Source organism: Triturus cristatus, chromosome 4_1 (genome assembly GCF_964204655.1).
Source record: "Triturus cristatus chromosome 4_1, aTriCri1.1, whole genome shotgun sequence".
NCBI classification, from domain to species: domain Eukaryota; kingdom Metazoa; phylum Chordata; class Amphibia; order Caudata; family Salamandridae; genus Triturus; species Triturus cristatus.
This window is the reverse complement of record NC_140585.1, coordinates 408,818,640-408,834,219: the sequence shown is the minus strand read 5'-3', so window position 1 is coordinate 408,834,219 and position 15,580 is coordinate 408,818,640. Positions and strand designations below refer to the sequence as shown.

Below are 15,580 nucleotides of genomic sequence, written 5' to 3'. Positions count from 1 at the left end.
CAATTTGCACAGTTCAGCATGGAGCTTTCCGACCTCCTTGACTCCAAGTTATTAGGGCTGTGTGAGCGCTTGGAGCTTATGGAGGCCAAACTGAGTGAATTGGATGCTACGTTGACACTTGGTACAATAGGAAGGGGTGATACTACTATTGGGCAGAGGCTCTCCAGTCCTACTCAGGAGCGTTGGCCCCTGGACAGGGGGAGGGGACAATCGTCTGTTTGTATGACTGGTGTAGTCCCTGTCTCTGGCTCAGCCATGTCTGTTTCCTCTCGGACGAGGGACCGTGAGTTGTCTGGTATACAAGTTGGGGGCCACTGCTAAGTGGGAAATCCTACTCTACCCTCTAAATATATGGGGCGGTCCTTAGGGTTCACCACAAGGTGTGATCTGCCGCTTGTCCCTATGTTATAGTTACGGCAAATGTCCCAATTCTGCGTCCTGAAGAAACCCAGTACACGTGGAGCTAGTTAATAAAATGATACACCGGTTCAATGTGATCTCCAGGCCCCAGGGTTGTGTATTACCCGAGTTTCTTACGACAAGAAGGGTGCGATGAATCAGGATGATGCTCAGAGAATTTCCAGGAGACTGTTTTATTGTCACCTTTAGGAGCCATAGGGTTGCTGGTGACCTAATCCGGCCCCCTCCGCTAGGCCAAATTCAAAGCAGTTATGTCAAGAACTTGTCCATGGGCTTCTTTTATAGAAACCTGGCAAAAAGTTCTCATATCATGATGCGATCCCCTGGTCCTGTGGCATCTCAATCACTTCTCTTTAACTTCCCTATTTACGATCACTTTTCCATCCGGGCAACCTGATAGAAATCGATTGACTCAGTACTCTTAATATGACCAAGCTGAGTTCCAAACTGGGGTTTAGATGTGGCCTGGGTCCTTCAGTTGCTCAACCTAGTATACCTCATGTTATGGTAAATAATAGGGTTCCGATAGCTACTAATTATAATGAATTATCCCTGCCACTCAATGAGATCAATCTGGCCATCCATGCGGACCCTGCCCATGATGTAAATATCCTTTCTTGGAATATCGCTGGCCTTGCCAGCAAAATGGGCTGTGAAGAAAGGGGACAGTTCATACGCAAGTTTGATATTGTTTTCTTTCAGGAGACATGGGCATTAGAGGTTATCAGCATTGATGGTTAATATACCCTCATGGTTCCTACAATTTCATCCTCATCAGGCAGGGCCTGATCTGGTTTAATGACCTGTTTTAAAGTTACCTTAGAATGTAGTATCACTCCAGTCCCCTCCAGCAGTAATTTATTTCAAGCTTTTTTATGTATGCGGGCCTCTGGATTGAGTACTATTTCATACATTTTTATAAAAGGTTTTTTGAATGTGATCATATTGCCAATCTTAATGTGTTGCCTGATTTTATTCGAAGCCTCGAAGCTCATCTTGCGTTGGCACACCATCAAATCATCCTCAAATGTTAAAAATGTTTTATGTTTTTAATGTTAACAAATTTTGTGACCCATTTTATCCAACGAAAGTTACTTTTGAAAGAGAGGAGTGCTCCTCTGTTATTGACTATATTTTTGCTACCTGTAACCTGTTGGCCAGGGTTTCTAGGGCTGTAATTAATTAAAGTCCTCACAGTGAACACAATCCCCTAAGTCTTGGTTTATGCATTCCCAGGAGCAGGGGCGGACACAAGATTGTGGCCTCTCAATCTCTAGAAACCAAGACCCAGGGTTTGCGCCCGGCTCGGAGAAATGCAGACTTTAGTACCCTTTTAATAAAACTTTGTCTGAACCACCTTCCCTTGGTGCTTAAATGTCTCACCTATACTGACGATCATCAAACATCAATTTGTCAAGCTGAACTCAGTAGCAAGTAGGTTGATTTTGAAACCCAATAGACCAGGGGCTCACAAAGTCATATGGTTTGACTAATCCTGTAGAAAGGCCTCAGTACATTAATAAGAGGCACTGAAGGACATACCGAGGGACATGAACAAAATCCAACAATGTAGAGCAGATTATAAGGCTGTCCAACGGTCCAGGAGTAAAGAGTTCCAGAATGAGTCATGGGGAAAGCTTGGTGAGGCTTGTAGGCTGAAGGACACAAGGGTCTTTTGGGCACTGGCGACAAATATTAAAACAGTGGGTGTAAAATCGAATACTGTCCTTACCACCATTAGCCAAGACGCCTGGGTTAACCACTTTAAAGTGATCTATGGGTCTGAGACTTTAGCCTAGCCTGCGGAGGAGGAGGTGGCCCCTCCTTTAGCCCTAGATTTTACCCTAGATGAGGTCAGGGAAGCGATAATCAAAGCCCACTAAGTAAGGCCTCAAGGCTGGATGGGGTACCTATGGATTTGTACAAACCATCTCTGGATCTAGGGTCTCCCCTGTTGTGTAATTGTTTTAACACCATTAGTAAGACGGGCCTCCCTCAATCATGGCAATCTCCTGTCATTGTGCCTATTTTTATAAAGGACAATCCTCAATCTCCGGGTGCTACAGTCTGATATCTCTGTTGGATTCAACATTAAGCTGGTAGGGAGAGTTGTCCCGTAACGCCTTCTAGTCTGGGCCAGGGAGTCTGACATTCTGTCAAAAGTTTAATTTGGGTTCCGTGAGGGGCTTAGCACGGTGGAGCAACGCTTGTATTTACACCTGCTGATCAGTAAATACAATGTCGCTAAACAAGGCTCTATCAGCCTGGCCTTCATGGACCTCTCCTGAGCCTTCGACATCCTGAGATCCTGACTAGCACTATGACCTCACTGCCTCAGTCAGGTTTGGCCCCTCAGGTGAGTGGACAGATTGCTTTTTGCTTGGGGGAGGGGTGTGCCAGGGGTGTGTCCTAGCCCCACTGTTGTTTTTATTGTATATAAATGACTTAGGTTCTGCCCTGTCTAATAAAGCTTCTGACGCCCCCTCTGTTGGCAGAAAAAAGGTCCCTGTCTTATTGTATGCGGGCAACTTAGTTTTTCTTTTGAGAACGCCCAGTGGCCTTAACATCCTACTACAAGAATTTTTATTTTTTGGGGTCACTTGGACTTGCCACTACTAAATCTAAAACCTTTATAATGGCCTGTAATCTTAGCCAAACAAAGATGCAGAGTATCGTCTTTGCAATTTTCATCTCAAATGTGGAAACAAAGCGGACACATCCTTTCTCATAGATAATATGGCAGGTTTTAGGCTGACCCAGATCATCACAGAGCCCACTCACAAGGCCTGTCACACACTAGATGGTATCTTCACTAATAACCCCAACATTATCTTGGATAAATTATTGCCGCTAACCTGGACTGATCATAGGGCTATTTTCTTCAAACTCCTTCTTCCAGAGAAAAAAGTGCCCTTTCAAAATAGATTGCCTCTGGCTAAGACCCAACTGTGACACAAAATTAACAAAACGGATCTAGAAGAGGCCCTTGATTAACACATACCCTTGCTAGTGCCTGACAACAATAAGCTGTGGATAATGTTGACTGCTGAATCAGATCAGCAGTCGATCTTCTGGCCCCAGAAAAATTCACTATACAACGCAGAATTCAAGCCTCAGCCCCATGGTATAGTGCAGAACTCAAAAACATAAAACCGAAGTGCAGGCGTTTAGAGCGCACCTGGAGGCTAGACTATGGTGAGCAGGGTAAACTTAATTATAGACTAGCTCTAGTAGAATACAAAGACGCAATTAAAACCGCCAAAATGAACTACTTCACCTCTAAAATAAGGCTTCAAAAAATTTGACTAGAGAGCTTTTTAAAACTGTCACTTCTCTGTCCAATCTTCAGCAGGAGAATCCATTCTCTCCTTTCTGCAACAAAGTGGCTAACATTTTTTTCCAGACAAAAGTACAAACAGTCTACAAGAAGCTCGCAGACAACGCTCCAGATACTGCCAACAAGATGTTAAAATAGAATACTATCTCTGAAACTCCTACTACCTGCCAACTGTTTGGTTTCTCCCCTCTAATCTCTCAGAGAGTAAATGATCTACTAATATCCATCAAATCTGGCTCCCCGTCAAATCCCTGTCCTCCCTCAATATTTCACATGGCTTTGGATAGGGTTAGCACCCATTTGACCCCGCTACTGAATAACATTCTTACGTCAGGCACCTTCCCTACTTCTTGGAAGAAAGCTTGTATACGGCCAATTAAAAAAAGGCTTCACTAGATCCCTACATAGTCAAAAATTACCGGCCTATATCTTGCGGCCCCTCGCAGACAAAGTTCCTGAAAAAATCTATTAATCAAAAGCTGGCATGCTATTTAGAATCCAATAATCCCTTAGACACCACCCAACATGGCTTCAGCCCACACCACTTAACGGAATCAGCCTTAGTAATGGCCACCGAGGAGATACGTAAACAGTTTGACAGTGGGGGTAGGACCGTCCTCATCCTACTTGACCTCTCAGCAGCTTTTGATACTGTTAACCCCTTCAGTGCCCGCCCCTTTCCCCGCCCTGTGCCGGCCGTTTCATTAGCGGGCGGGGTTTATGACGAGCTGGTCTCGTCATGGGCACAGCGCAACCGCGGCCCATGACGAGACCAGCTCGTCACGGGCATTGAAGAGGTTAACCATCCGATACTAACCCAGAGGCTGAAGTCAGTAGGAATTACTCTATCCCTGCTCACCTCTTTGCTTACTGCTAGGGAACAGAGGTTGGCTGGAGTAACCCTACATCGGAGACCTTTTCACTCCCTCGAAGAGGTCCTCAAGACTCAGCACTGTCACCGACCCTGCTCAACATCTACGTCACTCCTCTGGCTAAGTTGATCAAAGCACATGGGTTCTCGCTGATTTCTTATGCCAACGACCCTCAGATAGTCATATCTACATCATCTAGTGCAGAAATAGTGGCTGGGTTGTTTCACAACTGTCTGAAGCACATCATTGGGTGGATGCATCTGAATTATCTTAAATAAAACACAGATAAAACTGAGATGGTGGTGTTCGGAAAGGGACCATCACTCTGGAATCACCTATGTTGGCCAGCAGAGGCAGGCTGTTGTCCTGATCCCATTGAGAAGGTCAGAAACCTAGGAGTCATGTTTGATGACCAGCTCAATTTTGCAGGTCAGATCAATCTCCTAACTTCCTCGTGCGTCTTCCTTTTAAAGAGCCTACACAAAAGTCTTCCGTCCATTCCACAATGAACTCAGAAAAACCACAGTAGTCGCCTTCACTCTTTCTAGAATTGACTACTGCAATGCTCCTTTCTCAGCATTGACAAATGCCAACTATCTAGTCCTTGCAGAATGCCGCAGTGCGGCTGCTGTTGAACATCCTGAAATTCCATCCTATTTCGTACAACATTAGGGACCTCCATTAGCTTCTGCTCCAACAAAGAATTGAATTCAAGGCTCTGTGTCTGATGCACTACACAGTGGGGGGCTCGGGACCTACAGAAACTTTTCTTCTGGCATGTCCCCCGGCTTGGACCTAAGATCAGCCAGCAAAGGCCTTGTTCAGGTCCCTAAAAAAATAAGGCTAGATGGGGAAGCAGTCTCTCCCATCGGGCAGCCAAGCTCTGGAATATGCTACTGGTTGTAACTAGGTTACAACCAAATAGACTCCTGTTTAGGAAAATGCTGAAGACCTGGCTATTCCAGTCTAAGTAAGAATGCAATACTTCCCTCTCTGGTGATGCTTCTTGGTACACACCACATTTAGCGCCAAGATGCCTCAGCCTTTGCACGCTTTACAAATGTTTTACGTGCTTACAAGGTCACTGTGTTGCTCTCACCCCCAAGTTTTCATACCTGAGTGTTGTCTTTGCTGCAAGGGGTAACTGGGTTCCGCTGGAAATGTGTTAGCTCATTAGGGTACGTTTTCAATCTTGCCAATCGCCTTGGCAAAAAACCTGTGGCCACTCGGCTTGAGGTCTATAGAAGAAAGTGTTTACCGATTTATATGTGTGGGTCAGGCATCTGGGGATACATCAACATAAACCCTTTTCAGGGTGAAAAAAACGGGGTGCTGAGTAGACTATTGTGTGTCCTTCATGCGTCTCTACATTTATTCTGCTCCAGGAGGTCGGGGTAGATTATGTGGAAGACACCACAAACTTGCCCCCCTGCTCTTGTGGTGCTCGAGCTGGATAAATTTACTTTTCACTTTTAACAGGGAGATTGAAAGGCTTGAATATCCCCTGGTTAAATTATATAAAGTCTGTGCTGTCGAATTTAGGAATGCCACACCTCTTCTCTGAGCCTGAAACAATTACCAAAACTGATATGACATGGGTGAAAACCACATTTAAATTGAAGAAGTACTGCCTTAGAGAGAGCTGTAAACTCACTATATCCTCTGTAGGGGAGTATGTTAAGCCTGGAGCCGTACCTGGAATGGGCCGATAATACGTGGGACAGAATGTTACCCATTTTAGATTAGGCCTTCTGAGATAGGAACTTGGTTTTTATCTTGGTCAGTTTTACCCATCTAAAATATTGTTATGCCCCTGTGATGAATCCTCGCCCCAGAGCCTGTTGGATGTAACTTTTTTTGGCCAATTTTATCTTGCTTTTACCAAAAGGTTTATAGTTCCAATATTTCGGGCCAGGGGCATTAGAAGTCCCAGGGCAATTTTAGTCTATTTGCAACAGCTTGATTCCCCATCTAACTGTATACATAGTTGTTCATTTTTTAAATGAGCTATTAATAGAAGGAAATGAATGCTGTTTCAATTGAAGTGGGCATTTACCTGGGGGTAGACTTTGCAGCTTATACATTTCTTTTATTAAAAAGACCATGTAACAGTGCCACGTGTTTTACATATGTGTTTCTGTTTTTGGTAGTTGTTATGTTGAATTATGTAACTTTTTAGTAACTCACACTTGCTCTTTATTCAATGTTACAATGCTGAGGAATAAGGTGGCTTGATATGTGGCTTAACATAGCATCAATATATTGCCCCAATCTTCTTTTGCCATCTTGAGGACTTTTCCCTTTTTCTTTCAGGTATGAACATGCGTGTGTCACTTGTCAATCTTTTTAACTTAGTATATGGATTGTTTTAAGTTTTATTTTAATAATAAGCTTCTGCTGTACTTTTATGATTACTCTGTCAACCGAAATAACGTTTTTGAATATAACTATGTCTCTGGCCTGCCACTGCAGAGACATTGAGTGCAGTTTTAACCTGCCATGTCAACTCGGCAAAATAAACCTTTGCCATTTAGTACATACTGGTCACCCCTAAGGTAGGCCCTGGACTGCCCCTATGGCAGGGTGCAGTGTATTTAAAAAGTTGGACATGTACTTTTAACTTTTACATGTACTGGTAGTGAAAAACCTTTACCTTCATTTTTCGCTATTGCATGGCCTATCTCTTTCACAGGATAACATTGGAGTTGCCTTATTACATTTTATAATTGTAATTTCCAAATGGGAAGAGATAATTGGTTCATGCTTAGTGTCTCTGGAATCCTAAATTAAAATAATAACTTATGGTGAGGGTTTTAGATTATAATTATGAAATTACACTTTAAGAAAGTTGGCATTTTCTTGCCTTAGCCATTTGGTGCCTGCAGCCTGTCTCTGTTCACATGACTGGTTGTAGCTGGCAGTTGAGGATCCGTGTATTTCTCATAGACAGCCACACACAATGGGAGCTTAGGTGTGACTGGATGGGCCATCACTGGCAGGATAGGAGGAAAGAGCTGGGCCAAACCTCACTTCTTCCTAAATAGGTTGTGTCCTGTCGCCACACAAAGGACCAAACAACCCTGCATTGTCACTTCAGGCAGTTTGCAGCCAGGTCAGGGAAGGCAGGACATCTGTACACTTCAGAGGCATTCCTCTATAACCTTTCCCTCACTTAAAAGGCACAACTGTGTATAAAAGAAGGATTTCAGACACCACCACTTCAGAACACTTCTGGACCTGTGGGTACTCTGCCAGGAACAATGACTGCTGTGCTGCTACAAGGACTGCCACTCTGCTCGACTGCTACTCTGAAGGAGCTGCGGCCTTGCTGTGCTGACCTGCTGCCCTCCTGTATGGGGAAGAAGAACTGGACATGCAACTCCGTCTTGAACCCAGGACCCCAGATTGACTCAAAGGGCTGGACTGCTGGCCTTCTGATCTGAGTCTCAGGGACATGACAGGCTCCTCCATAGCTCATGGATGCGTCTTCAGCAAGTTCTTGACCCCCAAGATGCCCTAAGTTAAGCCCGACTGCTCTGTGCCAGTTTACCAGGGGGTTGAGCACAGGTTAATTTACGGTTTGATTGTGCCTTAACCTCACACCCCAGTCCTCCAGTAACCCAATTTCTAACAGTTATCTTTGCAAAGTCAAATATAACTATAGTCTCAAGAGCAAGATAAATGTTGCTAGAAAGTTTGGGATGTCGTAAACCAATGCACATAAAGAGCAAGTTATTAGACCAGCTCAAGTGGCTTACCTGAGCAGTCATTGCCAAATTCAATGACCACCAACAAGATCACTGCAGGACCACAGTGTGCATTTAAAACACTGTTTCTTGTTTCTAACCCAGCCAGTCTGCTGCCGAATGATTTGTATAGCACCTGCTGTGTTAAGACTATCTTTGTTTCCTCAAGGTACTTTATCCGTCGTCACTGAATTTGGTGGCAGCAATGTCTCCTTGGTTTGCTTGCAGTTTCTTTTCATGCTTTTGTTTTCTTCCATGGAATCCTCCTCTTTTCTACCTTGAATCTGCCAACATCCCTGCACTCAGTGCTCCATTGGCTGCAATATTCAAGGCTAGGCCTGGACTCTAAATATAATCATTGGGCTAGTGTGAACAAAACTAATGTCTGATTTGTTTCGTTTTGTCTTTGCTAAATTAATGCAGCATGGCCTCTGTTTTTTTTATAGGGCAATAACTTCCGAAGGGAATACATTGCCACTCAGGGCCCTTTGCCTGGCACCAAGGATGATTTCTGGAAAATGGTCTGGGAGCAAAATGTGCACAACATTGTGATGGTGACTCAGTGTGTTGAAAAGGGGCGGGTGAGTACGTCCGGTGCCAAATAGATGTGTTTTCCTGTTTCTATGATTTGTTGATTGTGTATGGACTGTTCCAGGCACAGTGCTGTAGATAAAGGAGCTATGTAACTATACATTGTTCTTTTTCTTCCCATTCTACTCCTTTTATTCATCCCTTGTCCTCTGCTCCTAGTCTACCCTGTGTACCCCCTCCTCTGCATTCCACCTTCTTCCCCAGCTTCTCATAAGGAGCGAGTACTGCCATGATGCCATGAACCGCTGTGCTCCAGTCCCCACTATTGAACTTTCAGCTGCCAGTGCTTAACAAGATTATTTTTCAATTTCTTTTCAGTCATTTTAGTGACAAGATCGCAGAACCTCAGTTTTGACAGGAATAGTCCTCCTAATTCTTCCACTATAGATTCGGTAGAACACTAACCTTTGGATTTGTGTCATTGGAGACTGCACATTAAATAACAGATTTATTGCATTGAAGTCATTGTGTCTAAAATGCAGTGGACTTCTTTGAGTATGCAATCTAGTTAAAAGCCATCACTTCCCACTCATCATCCCTGACTTTTACTGCCTTGACCTGAGTGAGCAGGAACTAAATGAGGGATGGGTGTGGTGCACCGCCCTATTATAAATTAACATCCCTGCCCCCATTCTTAGAAAGCCAGCTCTGTTTTGACTTTGTTTTCTTGATACAGTGAAGGTGCTTTGTAAGAACGCACAGTTGGAACATTGATTATACCCACTCTGAAAGAACCTGAAGTGGTTGTTACTGCAACATGATTTCTTTTTATATCGTGGTCCAAATCCTGGGCTGACTAAGACTGTGGAGCACTAGTGACTTGTACGAATTGCTCTCTTTATTTCAAAAGGTTTCTTAGAATCATTGATACAAGTATTTTTATTGTGCTGGAAGACATGATGTTAATTAATGTGATGAGGATGTGCTTGGAGCAGGCAGAATTTCACGGACATATTTTTGTCACCACGCATATGTTGGAGATATTTTGGAGTTAGTTGGAGAACTACATGAATTATAGTTATCAATACCAAGGAATGTCAGAGTACACACACTGAAAATAAGTGTTTATAACAGTCTCGCTAAAGTTGGGAATAGAAGATAGATTCTGTATTATAAGTGCCAGTAACGCTGTCACTAAGCACTTTTGTTGCAGTTTTGCACAGGGCTTGGGGGTAAAAACATTTTTTTTTAAACTGTTGGTTCATTGTACTAATTTTTAAATTGATTGCTAAAACGAAGCGTGAAACGACTTTTAAATCGGTTTTCTGTATTCTGAGATTTACAAACAATTTTCCAAACAAAAGAGAACTAAGAAATATTTACAGCTGCCCTTTTGAGCAGTCTGTGTCTAAAGGGTTACACAAGAAGGATCCTGGCGTGATCGCGCAGTGGACTCACGCGCAGTGGATGCGCCAACGCCGCGTGCGCTTATCCGCGCTTAGCGCCAGTCTCGCTGCGGAATTGGATTGGAAAGACTCGCAGCGGGGCAATCGGATAACCTATTTAAGTGAGACAATGTCCAGTGGTCCCTCAAGGGGATAATACGGAGAGGCCAGAACCGATCACATGCGGCCTTGTAAACGCTTGGTGGGCAGTAAAACAGGCAGTCGAGATCAACCTGATACTTGAAACTAATGATTGGGACTTGCTGTTTGTCACTGAGACATGGATTCCTCCAGAGTTTAATATCATGGTGAGATGTTGCCAGTCCACCGGAGCTCAAAGTTATCCATCAACAAGACAAGACAAAAGGGGAGGCAGAGTGGCAGTATTTTTTAAAGAGAAATGCGAAATCACCAGGCTCAATGTAGATCAAATGGCAGGGATTGAAATGATAGGTTTTCCCTAGGAGGGAAAGAAGGTAAGGTGTTTTCCAGAATTCTGTGTTATCGGCCACCAGGAAGAGGTAACACCTTTGCTAACCCGTTTGTAAAAATCATCAGTAATCTGGCCCTTACACACGCAAGTTTTTTTCATGTTGGGTGATTTTAATATCTGGGCAGAACAGTGGCATAACAAAGGTCCCCGCAGTGCGGGGGGGCTGAGCTCCAGGTAGCCCCCTCAGCATAGTCCCCATGCCTGATAGCTGATGAGTGAGTCCGGAGGGGGCCCCTCAATGTAGTCTGCGGGGGGGGGCCCTCAACGTTCGTTACGCCACTGGGGCAGAAGGCAACATATCGCCTCAATTTAAAGAGTTCCGTGGGTCGTGTGAAACAAATGGGCCGGAACAGTTAATAAATGGCCCAACTCATCAAAAGTGACATACTCTGGATCTTATACAAGCACCAATAGATCTTATTCCGGTTACAGACAGGATTCCTTTAAGTTGGCCGGACCATATGCAGATGGCCTTAGAAATAAAAAGCCTCACACCTTCAATGGTAGGTGGGCAAAGGGGGGAAATAATTCAAGGTAGAGCCTGGCATACGTTGATCAAGAGCCAGAATGGAAAACTCTTTGACTTACAGACATGCTTCAGTGAAGCAGAAACAGTTGATGAGAATTATAATAAACTGCAAGACAAAATAACTAGAGCATTACATAAAGTAATTCCAATCAAAGATATTACACATCGATGTAAGTCATCAACATTATGGTATACAGAAGCCCTAAAAGAATCTATAACAAAATGTAAATAATTAGAAAGAAAATGGTGAAAACTTTTATTTAGACAGTGATAAGCAGCAACTAAACAAAGCACTACATATATATAAAGTAGAGATAAGCAAAGTGAAAAAAAGCTACTATGCAAAATCTATTTTGAAGGCGACAATTAGGTCGAAAAAAGTCTTCGACATTGTTAAAGAATTGGCGAATCCTGACTCTACCAAACAAATAATAACACATTCACAAGAGCTTTGTGATGATCTATCCAATTTTTTTAATAATAAAATTGAGATGATTATTGAAGACATATATGCAAACTCCAAAACAATTCAACAAACAAAAGATGGAAAAAGTAAAGAAGCGACAGAAGTTCTAGCCAATACAAAGCTAGAGAGGCTTGAAGTAATGATAGAAGAAGCCTTCAAGACTGTAGCTATGTCCATTCCATCGTGGTCTGTACTGGACCGGGTACCACCAAAATACTGGAAGACATGGGCAGATGACCTGTATCCGGGTCTGCAAAAGATATGTATTCAGTCTTTAGTGACAGACAAGGTCCCGCAGAGGTGCAAGAAAACATTAATAACACTCTTATTGAAGAAAGCTTCAGCAGACCGATCAGTGCCCATTAACTTTCGCCCTATATCGCAATTCCCCTGTCCAGTAAAGATATTGGAAAAATACGTTAGCAAAGAGCTTTCTTGTTTCCTGGAAGAGCAGAATATCCTGGAAATAGAGCAGACAGGCTTTCATCCTGCCCATGGCACAGACATTGCATCAATTATAGCTATGGATTAACTCCAGATGATGGTTGGCAGGGGTCAGATGGTGGTTCTGATATTGTTGGACATATCAGCCACGTTTGACACTGTCAACCATCAAATACTTCTGGCCAGGTTTAAAGAGATAGGCGTGACAGGGATTCTGCTAAAATGTATAGAATCCTCCCTCTCAGCAAGAATCCAGGCCATTTTACTGCCCGCTTATCTATCAGAAATTAAGAAGGTTAACATGGAGTGCCTCAGGGCTTGGCACTTAGCCCTATTCTTTTTACCTACGCCCCCTGTGGAAAATCATACGCCACTAGTTTTGTGAATTATGCTGAAGATACACAACTGATTCTCTCGGTCGATAGTGATAGATATTACATTGGATGCCTTTCATAACTGTCTGAAGGATGTAGCAGACTGGCTGAAACCAAGCCACTAAAATGTAATGGTGAGAAAACAGAGTTTCTCCGCTGTATGCTCTCAAACAATTTGGATCAACTCCGAAACAATTTTTGACCTTGGCCACTAGAAACGTCCAAATCTGTTTGTAATTTGAGAGTTTAATTTGATGATAATCTGTCAATGGATAAACATGTCAACAGAAAAACCTCCACGTGCTTTGGATCGCTTCGGAACTTGTGAAAAATTGTTCTATTGCTGCCACAACCTGCTAGAAAGTTGGTGGTCTAAAGTGCAGTTCTTAGCAGAATTGACTATTGAAATGTCCTGATGCTTGGAGTACCAGAATATCTACTAAAAGGACTGTACAGAGTACAGCCAACAACAGCAAAACTTTCTCTGGATAAACCTAGGCATGCCTCTACGCTCAGGGAACTTCATTGGCTCCCGGTTTAAGACACAATCACTTTTAAATCAATGTACATTGTCTATAAGGCTAGAAAGAAGGACCAGGACGCAGGCTATTGCAAATGAAATGTAAACACTACGTTCCAATGAGGAACTTGCTTTCGTCTACAGCTAATCTACTATGCATTCCAAAATTCCCCAAAATGAGACAGGGTGGTCAGTCTTTTCCAGGAAGGGCAGCTCAAATCTGGAATAAGATGCCGGCCCTGTTAAGTGACCGTCTCCTACAATTTAGGAGGAACTTGAAAACGTGGCTTTTCCCAAAATAGATGTTTCATGGAAAGCAAGTTTATGAGCTAGGTCCCCTTTTCCAAGCCTAGTTAAAGTTGTGCTATTGGTAGTCATGCTTTTCTCTAAAAAGATCACTGAGAAGGTCACCATAGCGCCAAGATACCTTTAAGGTGAAAGTCGTGCTCTATAAATATTAATAATAATAATTTGCATGTAATGATTTCAGTTTCGATAGCGAGGGTCCTAATTTTGCTGATACCTACTGCATCAGAAAGAAAATCAAAACTGGTGATTGAGCCAGTGAGTCACAAGAAATGGACCATTGGCACTACAAAGGGGCAAGACTGCTTTCTAAAAAGCGTATTTTAATCAACGAAAGCAGTAAGAAATATACAACAGCTACGAGTGGCCAACTGGGATTGCCTTTCATCCTGGAAATGAATAGTTGCTTTACCTGGAACTGTAAAACCGTTTAGCAATGAACCCTAACGCCACAAACGAAAGGAGCTCAAGTGAGCGTGGGTAATGCTTGCCCTTTTAAATTAAATATTGTATGCCTCTTAAATAATGCAGCTACCTTCCACGGCCAAAGGATTTATAGAAAAAGCAGGCAACATAATTGTTGCCACTTATCTCTTAGACGCTTCATCTGGGATTAAGTGCACACTTGCCTGTGTGTGTCTGAGTGACGCAGGTGAATGCAGCGGAAATGAGAAAAGTAAATCCGGCCAGACATTGTGACTACTGAATATATCACAATGACAACAGTCACAAATACTGGCAAACCCCAACATAGTTTGCAGTTCCCAGATGTAAATATCTTGGGTGAATGTAAAGAAAAAATATACAGTAACTAAACCCCGTGACGTTCTCTTTTCTCATTGACGTTCAATGAAACCTGCCAGAAATCCTGCCCCGTCCCTGTGACCACGAGAACCAGCTACATCTCCGGGCTGAGCAGTCCTCTCATCGGTGTTTGCGCGGCTGCTGGAGATCATTGGCAGTAAACAAAGACCGGCTTTTGCGCGCGCGCGCACACAGACTCACGCTCTCTCTCACACATTTTTCCTCTCCTTCACACAAAAGGTATCCAATATACATATTTGCTCTATTGCTCCTTTTAAAGCGGGTGGTTAATGTTGGAAATGTATAATAGTATTTTGCAACAGTTCTCACTTTATAAAGGTTTTGCAATGCCTGAATTTGGGGTTGTGAAAATAAGACAAACTAGAATGCGTATGAAAAAATAATAAATAGACTTCTGTACAGGAGAAATAAAAAAAATTGTGCACATTTTAATTCTAAAACGTGCCTGTCCAAATATGGAGCTTCAGCAATTAAAACCTAAAAACATGCGAAACGGATAAAATGGGGATAGTGGACATTCCTCCACCAACCCTCCTTCAGGTGCTAAATAAAGCTTTGCCAGACAATCAACAAGCATTGGCAATGCGAATAACTCTGGCTTATTACAAGAAAATATTCTTCAGTCAGTGGGGAGTTTAGGCACTCAGTACTTCCTCATGCATGCACTCTGTCACTAGTCGTTACACTCATGCACCCATTAATTTACCCACTGATTCATTATTACATTAACCCACTCACTCATATGCAATAAAACATACACACTAACAGTAAGCATCTACAAGATAATTAAAAGAATAAAAGTGAAAAAAAGAAAAATGTGATGGGCATGTGCTTTCAAGGAAAAATGCATAAAGTGCATAGTTTGTCACTGGTGTACTGACCCAAGATGGCTGACATTTTGTTTCTAAATGTGTAGAACTAACTTGAACTGGTAAAACAATTATACACCTTTGACAATAGCATTCTTTAGTCGCTGCCCATAAGTTGTGGTCTAGAGCACTGCAAATGAAATGAGCGGCTAAATAGGGGCTCCGTTGCACTGTCTTGAGAGTTGTCGGACGCTCCAAAAAACAGAAAGAAGTAAAGTAAATCAAATTTGACCTATAAAAAAAAAGAAAATGTAAAACGAAGGACTGGTGCACAAGCCACGGCACTGAAGTGCACACATATATATATATAGTTTAGGTCTATAAATTGCATATATAGAATTAAGAATAGTAAAACTATTCTGCTGAGGATGACAGTAGGAAGGTGCATATTAATTGTATTTAA

At 42.7% G+C, this 15,580-nt stretch overlaps 1 protein-coding gene across 3 annotated transcripts in view; it reads left to right on the top strand.

The window, feature by feature from the left end:
* Positions 1-15,580, top strand: part of PTPRB (protein tyrosine phosphatase receptor type B) — a 461,363-nt gene that overhangs the window by 382,712 nt on the left and 63,071 nt on the right. For all 3 annotated transcript variants that reach the window (XR_014981270.1, XM_085652523.1, XM_085652524.1), the window contains one exon: positions 8,822-8,956. Coding sequence is in view for 2 of the 3 variants with exons in the window: in XM_085652523.1 (XP_085508649.1) it covers positions 8,822-8,956 (135 nt within the window). In the remaining variant the exon portion in view is untranslated. The remainder of the gene's footprint in view (positions 1-8,821; positions 8,957-15,580) is intronic.